We start from the raw sequence: 10,484 nt of genomic DNA, 5'->3' as shown, positions 1-10,484 counted from the left end.
CTGATGTGCTGGTTGGTACCTTGCATGGCTTCCGCTGCAATCGGTGTATGAATGTGTGTGTGAATGGGTGAATGTAATGCACAATCTATGTAAAGCGCCTTGGATAAAGGCGCTATATAAATGCAGCATTTACCATTTACCAATGTATGCTTTGTAATAATAATGAAAATATGCAAAGTAACTAGTAGTAATTAAAGTTTCCAAATAAATGTAGTGGAGTAGAAATACAATATTTGGATCCAAGACGTACTGTAGTGGAGTAGAAGTTATTTGGAAATTGGAAATACTCAAGTAAAGTAAAAGTACATCAAAAATTAAAATGTTACTTAAAGTACCGTACTTGAATAAAATGTACTTCCGTTACTTTCCACCACTGGGGATACAATATGTGTATTGTGCAAACGACTCATTTGCCACTTACACACAATACACATAATGCTTCTCGCGTGTGAAAGGAGAAGCACACAGATGCTGCTCTCATACACACACTGTGACTGAAATCAAACTGCCAGTTGAGAGACTATTATTTCCCTGTCGTCGCGCACAAAAAGTCTTTGACTGTCCCCCTCTCTCAACTGATCGGCTCTAAGGGCCGATTCATACTCCTATTTTAGAGCAGAATAAAAGTCGGTTCGGCGCTGTAGAGCCTACAATGTGACGTCATTTGATTTCTGACGAGCCGAAATCATTTCGGCACTACAGCGCAGAAACAGCGATAAATAGGAGTATGAATCGGCCCTAAGCCGCGCCGCTCCATTTTTGCTGACTGTTTGGCAGCCGCCCCCAGTCTGTGGCACACACTCAAAATTAAAGCCCCGGCCCTGGCACTCCAACACACACTAATTAGAGTGGTGCGAGTCGTGTGCACGAGTATGAACACAAAAATCCCTGGGATTCATTTCACTCCGAGAGAGTTTGATCCGTTAAAGCATCGGTGTCGCCTCACTTTTAACCATTATTGTACACTTGTGTTGTAGTTGTCAGTGGTCACCTCTTCACCTTAGTCTTAGTCCTATTTAGTCTTCTGAAATGATTTAGTCTTAGTCTAGTCTTAGTCGACTAAATATCAAAAACCTTAGTCTTTTAGTCTGGTGCCTCATGCACCGCCATACACACTGCTTCAGTGACACACGCACAACCACGGCTGCCATGGTTGTGATTGTGCATACACGTCATTGCAGATTGTCCGTGCATGTTTGGGCGTCTGTGTGCACTTACTGGGCACTGTGCATGTGCACTTACGCGTGTGTGTGTGTGTGTGTACGTGCATGTGTGTGTGTGTACGTGCATGTGTGCGTGCGTGCGTGCGTGCGTGCGTGCGTGCGTGCGTGCGTGCGTGCGTGCGTGCGTGCGTGCGTACATGACCTATGCTTGCTTATGTGATTATTACATTCTGTCTATCTCCATCCAGTTGGACCTCAGCTGGTGGTTGTACAGTAACTCATATTACCTAACTGTGTTCCAACCTTTTCTGGGCAAATCAATCATCAAGGGGATTAAATCCTGAAGAACATAAGGATTTAAAACTCGCAGTAGCATCATTTGACACAGATTTAAACTAATGATAGGAGGGCCTTGCACCTGTGCTTGTGTGTGAGTTTTAAACCCCCATAAAATCAAATAAATATGATATAAAGGTCAAGCTGAGCTCTCATAATTAAACTCTGCAGTATAATATCACACAGCCAAGCTTCATGGTCATAATGTACTGTTGCAAACATTTAAGAATTCAGCCTCCTGGTGTGCCATAAAAGGAGGTTGTGAAAAATGTAGGGCAGAGTTTTTTTCCTTGGCGTCTAGGGAGGGTGCGTTCAAAGTTTCACGCTGGTCCAGAAGGCCTCCTTGTTGGCCTACACTACAGTAATAAGTTATTTACGTACAGTATGGAACAGACCTGTTTGAGGAAGGCCTCCTTGTTGGCCTACAGTCCTACACTACAGTAATAAGTTCTTTACGTATGGAACAGACCTGTCTGAGGAAGGCCTCCTTGTGGGCCTATACAGTAATACGTTCTTTACGTGTGGAACAGACCTGTCTGAGGAAGGCCTCCTTGTTGACCTATACAGTAATAAGTTCTTTACGTGTGGAACAGACCTGTCTGAGGAAGGCCTCCTTGTTGGCCAGCTCGTTCTCCAGCTTGTCGCTGATGTCGTGCAGCGAGGTGGACTCCCGCTGAGCGCTGAGGTAGCGCTTCTCCAACGTGACGATACGCTCCTCCATGTCCTCCTTTTGACACATGGCCTGGACGCACACGCGCGCGCACACACACACACACACACACACACACACACACACACACACACACACACACACACACACACACACACACACACACACACACACACACACACACACACACACACACACACACACACACACACACACACACACACACACACACACACACACACACACAGCGTAAGTCTTATGCTGGCCACATGCAATACAATCTAAGCAAGAAAAAGCTAACAGCGATATAACTAAACTGCCACTCTAATGTGACTGTATCTCAGGAACACAGAGTACATTTCCTCTGTGACGAGAGAAGAATGCAAGAGGAACACACACACACACACAGGAAACATGGTAGCCATTGCATTGATAAGCCCACTCTCTCAGAGGGTGGAGCGCGTGGTAATAACACGCGCCTCTATCTGATAAGACCACCCCTCACACTTTCGGGGACCACTGAGATCCCTGGTTGGCTCTGCCTGCCTGACTAGGTGCCGGTAATCAGTGCAAGCAAATCTGCAATCTGTGCCGTCCGTCCGTCCGTCCGTCCGTCCGTCCGTCCGTCCGTCCGTCCGTCCGTCCGTCCGTCCGTGGGCCACGTGGGGACCACCCGTATACTGTCACTGTCGGGCTGCCAAAAACCTTGTATGTCACTGGTTCGGGACCCAATTTTTTGGGTAATTTATTTTTCCCATATTGTTTTTAATTATTAGTTCAAAAGATTTTTTTAAAAAAAGGTCAAATTCTTTGGTAATTTCATAAAGAAATCAAATAAAAATCTAAGACATTCCATACATTTGTTAAATAATTATTATTTTTTTTCATAAATTAATGCCGTATTTTACACTTTGTCGTATAACGACAGCGCCTTGTAAAAGCAGCAAAATTGCCAAGCTCAGGCTTAAGCTGAAACTCAAAATGTGTGGCGATGCACCGGCCGCTTGTGACCTCATAAGATAGCCTATTTTTGAAATATTTCACAGGTTGAAATGATTTATTTTTCCATTGTCTTACAATACAAGGCTTCCATCGGACAGCCCCTTATATATTATATTCATATGCAGCAGTGGTCCACTTCATTGACATTCACTTCGCGGTGACATTTCCAACATACAGAATGGGGCTTCGGTGATTGCATTCTTAATTGCCTATTTGTGGCACAAACCTCATTTCTGTTGAAGTAGCCTCCTGCATTCTATATGATGGTCACACCCACGTCTGATTTTACAGGCTTTGAAACAGCTTGTTAAAAATCCATCAGGCAGCGTTTCCACTGAGTGTTTGTCAGTGCAGTGGTTATACGACCTAGTAGAGAACACGTGGCACAGATTGCTATCGATTGCACTGCTAACTGGCAGGCAGAGCCAACCAGGGATCTCAGTGATGCCCCAAAGTGTGAGGGGTGGTCTTATCAGATAGTGGAGGTGTTATTCCCACGCATCTCCCACCTCTGAGAGAGTGGGCTTATCAATGCAATGGGTACCATGTTTCGTGTGTGTGTGTGTGTGTGTGTGTGTGTGTGTGTGTGTGTGTGTGTGTCTGATGTCTCTCTGGTACTTGTTGCTCATCTCCTCAGACTTGGTGAGGTCCTTGCGGGCTCTGTGTGTGTGTGTGTGTGTGTGTGTGTGCGTGCGTGCGTGCGTGCGTGCGTGCGTGCGTGCGTGCGTGCGTGCGTGCGTGCGTGTGTGCGCGCTCACCTCCCGGTTGTCTCTCTGGTACTTGATGCTCATCTCCTCAGTCTTGCTGAGGTCCTTGCGGGCCGTCTCCAGCTCCAGCTCCACCTCGGAGACTCGCGAGGACAGCGAGGACATGCGCTCCTTCATCTGGGCCAGCTCGTAGTTCTGCTTCTCCAGGAGGTCCTGCAGCTCCACCACCTGGCTGGCCTCGTGGACAGACTCCAGGGAGCCGTTGGACAGCCGCTGTATGGCACAACATGGCATGGGGAGACCGGAGAGAGCGAGAGAGAGAGAAAAAGACCACGTTAAGACCTTTAGAACAGTGGTTCACAGTGGCCTCTCAGACCCAAAACGATAGAATATTTTGTTATCGTTGGTTAACATTTTGTCCACAATTCCATGCTGTATTGATTTTGGTACCATTAGGAAAGAAACAGGCAAACAATTCTTCTACATTCTCTAATTGTATTCTCTTAAGTGTGTGAAATGAAACAATGAAACATGAAATAGCAAGAGGAGTGCTATTTTAAAAACAAAGATGTGAGTTAAAAACGTTTGCTGTGAAAGAATTAAGTGATAAAAAGATATAATCATTAATAAAATAAATAAATGTCTCAAGGCCTGGATGAAGAGAGGAAATACTGTTTCCGTGACAAAAGCGGCGGTTTGAGAATGAGATGTATGGGTGAGGACCAAAGATGGTGTGTGAAACATTGGCCAGATTGAAAGGAAGAACAAGGAGAATAAAACAAGCTCCCGATTTGCTGTCAAGGCTGTCCTAGAGAGGCTTTGAAAGATCACTGCTGTTGTCACCATGTCTTCTTTGGAGAGTCACTCACTGTAGGAGTCTAATAAATTCTAATTCAGGAGCTTGACGCTCGGCTCTTCCTCACGTACTTTACATCTGGATGGTGATTAAAATAAATCACTGTCGACTGCATTCGAGATGATATGCTTTGATGCCTTGCGACGTGATTAGAGTCCACTGGCTCCTAACTGTATACTGAACCCAGAAGCTGTGTTTGAGGTATAGATTAGGGCCGGGACTTTAACGCGTTAATTGAGATTAATTAACTACAGAAAAATTAACGCGTTAAAAAAATTAACGCATTTAATCGCACCTTTTTTTTCACGGCGGAACGTTTCTCACTGGGCACATTTCTAGGCTCATTAGGCTGCTGCACTCCTTGCACGGCTTGCAGGGGGAGGAGCAGCAGCAGCAGCAGCAGTCCACTCCACTCCACTCTACAGCTCCGTCAGACAACAACTTACAACACCCAAACGTTTGCTCCGTGGATGGGACATTTAGATTTAAAAGCTATCGGATGGACGCGTGGATAGCAGCATGGTTGTGTGCAATGTCAGAGGGAAAGAATCCATAAGTAGCTTCCATGCTAGCTCTGGTCCATAGCCAGAGCTATGGATCAGAGCTAGCGTCCATGCTAGCTGCTTCAGCTTAGCATGTCTCGCAGAGTAGAAGCTTGCACGCCTTGCAGAGGCTCGCGGAGATTTCACCACAGCACGAAGCTGTCAAGCTGTCCTCGATGCGAAACATACTGAAGCAGCAAGTGTGAAAGTCCGTGGTCAGACAATGGTCTGCCCCAACCCCATGTGAAATGCACTCCCCAGCTAGTTCATTCCACCGTTTTTTATTTTGTTCCTTTGTCTAAGTGTTTACCCCCTAATAAAGTTGTTTTTTTTTCCTCATGCCCCACCATGTAAAGCACATTTGAGTATTCATAGACACTTTATATAGGCACTTGCTGCACTTGTTTATCTGTTGGAGAAAAAAAAGTTGTATTGCTTAAAGGGGAATACCCCTCATTTTCAACATTTTTCTATGGAGTTGTGTGGAAAACTGGAAATAATAAAAAGTCACCCCATTTTGTGTTGCCTAGAACTGGAGGTCTGACATAAAACAGTAACACTATGAAGTACAGCTTTGTGATGTTACTGTTACTGATTTTTGTCAGACCTCCAGTTCTAGGCAACACAGAATGGGGTGACTTTTTTATTATTTCCACACAACAGCACAAGGTATATTAATGACAGTAAAATGTTGAAAATGAGTGGTATCCTGTAGTCACTATTCATTGATTCACTGGGATACCAAAAAACATTTAAAAAAAAAGGTTTGTCACTGTTCTCGGGTTGAATATTTATATGCGATTAAAATGCGATTAATCGAGATTAATTAATCACAAAGCTTCTAATTAATTAGATTAAAATTTTTAATCGAGTCCCAGCTCTAGTATAGATTAATGAGGTGTCAGAGAAACAGGTGTTTATTTCAGAAGAGAAATAAAGGCTAACAGAAAGAGAAGGTTTGTGAAATGGACAAGGCATCAAATAATAATGTTAATACACGTGACAGTGAAGGCAGGTTTTTTCCACCTACCTATGACAAAGAAATAAGCAAAAATAAACGTAAACTAGATATGGAACGTTGTTGAGACTAGGTGGGTGCTTGGGATATACATGAACATTGCAGGAACCTGCAATGCTGTCCAGTGTCATAAATATTCTGAATGCGTATTGTTGTGGGACACAGAGAGCGAACAGAGCAACAGGCCACATGTGTCTGCCTGCGTTAGCCGATATGTCAGCTTGACGAGGTTGTAAGAAGGTGACCTCTTATTCCCTAGGTTAATGTGCACTCTGTAAGCCCCCTCCTCACTCAGCATCCCATTCTCTATATACCCTCTCGCCATCTCTCTCTGTCTCTCTCTCCACTACTTATCAACACAAACTGATAACCGGTGAGTGTGTATGTCGGCGCATGTTTGTGTGTCTCAGAATGTGTAAACAGCCCATCTTTAAGGGGCCGCCACCACCATTACCTTGCCCATCTTAGACTGCTGTGAATTGGAAAGGTTGTCAGTTCGACCCTTGGCTGGCCCCGAGTGGAATAGTAAGAGAGTGGCGACACGCTTTGATCTCGCCGCAAAGCGGGTGCCTATAGTTCCAAACATTGGAACTATCCCATTGAGATAGAATGAGCACTTCCGCATTCCATTGTTACAATGGGAGTCAACGCTCCTGGTCTTGATGTAGTGTTTGAGTGGTTTGGAGAGCATTTATGTTTTGTTGTAAGTGTATTGTGCTGTGTCGACATGTTTAATGTATTGTTTTGTCTACCTGTATGTACTGTATTCATTGTGTTGTGCCCGAGGACCCCCTCTAAAACGAGTTGATACAACTCAAGGGGCTATCCTCTAAAGAAATACAATTTCAATATATAGTGTCGCCACTCTCTTACTAGATTACTCTGGGCTGGCCCAGTCAACGTGTGAGCAAGACAATATGATGCTCATCATAACTTGCCGGCCTTTCTATAATTCTAGTCTCTCTCTGTGTCTCCGATGTGGGCGGTGGACAGTTCAGGAAAAACTCTTATAGATGCGGGAACAATGGCTTCCGTTACAGCGTGCTAACTTTATAGAAAGAGAAAGACTGTCGTTTATATTGGGTTTGGAATCCCCATCAACAAGGTCATTAGTCGACAGGCTTCTGAATGGTCGGTCCACAACGAGTAGAACGAGTAGCAAATTTTATATTGAGAATTAGTGAGGACCAATTATATGAAGATAAGGTAACCGTTCCCCCCCGTGCACTCATCTGAGCAGCCTTCTGGTGGGCGAAGCCGTAACAGAAATGTCCCCCTCCCCCGTGGACCAGTAAATATTCCTTTTCCTTTCACTTGCTCTCCATCATTTCACTTGCTCTCCATATGTACAGTATGTACAGTATGTTGTATATCATTATATATGTATATATATTAGGGCCGGGACTTTAACGCGTTAATTGAGATTAATTAACTACAGAAAAATTAACGCGTTAAAAAAATTAACGCATTTAATCGCACCTTTTTTTTCACGGCGGAACGTTTCTCACTGGGCACATTTCTAGGCTCATTAGGCTGCTGCACTCCTTGCACGGCTTGCAGGGGGAGGAGCAGCAGCAGCAGCAGCAGTCCACTCCACTCCACTCTACAGCTCCGTCAGACAACAACTTACAACACCCAAACGTTTGCTCCGTGGATGGGACATTTAGATTTAAAAGCTATCGGATGGACGCGTGGATAGCAGCATGGTTGTGTGCAATGTCAGAGGGAAAGAATCCATAAGTAGCTTCCATGCTAGCTCTGGTCCATAGCCAGAGCTATGGATCAGAGCTAGCGTCCATGCTAGCTGCTTCAGCTTAGCATGTCTCGCAGAGTAGAAGCTTGCACGCCTTGCAGAGGCTCGCGGAGATTTCACCACAGCACGAAGCTGTCAAGCTGTCCTCGATGCGAAACATACTGAAGCAGCAAGTGTGAAAGTCCGTGGTCAGACAATGGTCTGCCCCAACCCCATGTGAAATGCACTCCCCAGCTAGTTCATTCCACCGTTTTTTATTTTGTTCCTTTGTCTAAGTGTTTACCCCCTAATAAAGTTGTTTTTTTTCCTCATGCCCCACCATGTAAAGCACATTTGAGTATTCATAGACACTTTATATAGGCACTTGCTGCACTTGTTTATCTGTTGGAGAAAAAAAAGTTGTATTGCTTAAAGGGGAATACCCCTCATTTTCAACATTTTTCTATGGAGTTGTGTGGAAAACTGGAAATAATAAAAAGTCACCCCATTTTGTGTTGCCTAGAACTGGAGGTCTGACATAAAACAGTAACACTATGAAGTACAGCTTTGTGATGTTACTGTTACTGATTTTTGTCAGACCTCCAGTTCTAGGCAACACAGAATGGGGTGACTTTTTTATTATTTCCACACAACAGCACAAGGTATATTAATGACAGTAAAATGTTGAAAATGAGTGGTATCCTGTAGTCACTATTCATTGATTCACTGGGATACCAAAAAACATTTGAAAAAAAAGGTTTGTCACTGTTCTCGGGTTGAATATTTATATGCGATTAAAATGCGATTAATCGAGATTAATTAATCACAAAGCTTCTAATTAATTAGATTAAAATTTGTAATCGAGTCCCAGCTCTAATATATATGTATATCATTTCCCCGCATGGTGCAGACTGCATGCAAATGGAGGATCGCCGCGCTTCCTGGAGTGGAGAGGCTCCTTCACTGGGTTTTGATGTTCAAGATACGGTACAGTGCCATTATTTGTGCCTTCTTCTCACAACGTTAAGATACAGCGACGCATCTCACCACAAATTAATAATCAAGACACAGTTTTCTATTCAGCCATGCAGATGCGCGAGTGCTCCTACATAATGGCATTGGCCGAGGTCATTGGAAGTGCATTCACCTGACTGCGGCTGTCCTTCAGAATGCCTGCACAAAAGGAAGTCATGGTAATAGGATAGAAGACCTAATATCGCAAATTAAACACCCCCGGTGGGTGCTGAGTGTACAAACTTTCATTTGAAATGAAAATATATCGACATATTAGTATGTGCACAAATGTACCAAAACAGATTCAGACTGGAGCTCTGGATATAATGTGCACACTGACCTCCTTTTGTACCCCAGCCAAAGCTAATGTTGAATAGCGAGATGGAGATAGATCAGTGGTTCCCAAACTTTGTAGCTCAAGACGCAAGAGCAAAATTAGACGTTTGCCTGGGACCCAAACTAATGAAAACAGCAGTTCCAAGTATATAAGTCCAGATACAAGTGAAAGATAATGGTGAAACAGGGGGATGGGACTCGAGACTTGCTTGACTGCTGAATTGTACGAGGTGGTGGGGGGGCGTGTGCACTGTGCACATGGTGTGATCACTGCCTGTCTCCTGTGAATCATTTCATTTTTTTTTTGTTCTAGTAGAACATTTGTGACCAGATTTGACTGAGCCTGCCATCGCGCAAATTCCAGCTTTTCACCAGAGAAAAACGTTTTTTTTATTTTTTATAAATGAGTTAATAGCACAGGCAGACTCTTCACATACTAGAGCATGTCTGAAAAAAGTGTCAGAGCTGAAATCGTGTAAATATGAAATAAATGCTTAAACATGTAGCTTGGTGTAATGTTAGAGACCACAGAAGTGAACCTTTCAAGCCTGTTTTCTCAACTCGCTGTTTCTCCAAATCATATCTCCAAAACTAGTGGGTCAAATTGAACAACCAATATGTCAATTTGAAGCTATGATTCCCTGCTTTCAAAAAACAAACCAATGGCAGTCCCTTAGTCAAATTTGGTCACATTAAAAAATATATATATATATATTTATGGTAATTGTATTTATGGATTTTCTTTTTAATATATCTATATTGTTATATATTAAATACTTTTGAAACATTTGGAATAGTTTTGAATTGATGAAAAGTTGAGATCTTTTTTCCTTCTTTTATCTTTTGGAAAAAAAAATCAGACCCGTCTGAAGTAAGTGGTACTGTACTGTACTGTACTGTACTGTACTGTACTGTACTGTACTGTACTGTAAAAGCCCTCCTCCCTGGTCTGTGTGTGTCAGGCTGTGCAACAGTGACACTTGGTGGTGAACAAACACTTAGTGCTATGACTATTTTCGTGCTTGGACAGACAGACCCAGGGACAGACCCAGGGACAGACCCAGGGGGACACGTGGCTGTCTAAAGGAGTAGTTGCACCACTCAAAAA

General features: G+C 43.6%; 1 protein-coding gene across 15 annotated transcripts in view; it reads right to left on the bottom strand.

Annotated features, from left to right (window-relative positions):
- ppfia2 (PTPRF interacting protein alpha 2) overlaps positions 1-10,484 on the bottom strand; it is a 285,017-nt gene that overhangs the window by 52,209 nt on the left and 222,324 nt on the right. For 14 of the 15 annotated variants that reach the window (XR_013789017.1, XM_079494692.1, XM_079494700.1 and 11 more), the window contains 2 exons: positions 3,930-4,151; positions 2,095-2,241 (listed from right to left, as the gene is read on the bottom strand). Coding sequence is in view for 13 of the 15 variants with exons in the window: in XM_079494692.1 (XP_079350818.1) it covers positions 2,095-2,241; positions 3,930-4,151 (369 nt within the window). In the remaining 2 variants the exon portion in view is untranslated. Of the gene's footprint in view, positions 1-1,968; positions 1,985-2,094; positions 2,242-3,929; positions 4,152-10,484 lie in introns of those variants that run through there. The other variant, XM_079494696.1, reaches the window with a different exon arrangement.

The sequence above is a fragment of the Electrona antarctica genome, assembly GCF_951216825.1.
Source record: "Electrona antarctica genome assembly, chromosome: 23".
In the NCBI taxonomy this organism is placed as follows: domain Eukaryota; kingdom Metazoa; phylum Chordata; class Actinopteri; order Myctophiformes; family Myctophidae; genus Electrona; species Electrona antarctica.
Note: the sequence above shows the minus strand (reverse complement) of the source record. Positions and strands in the feature narration are given on the sequence as shown.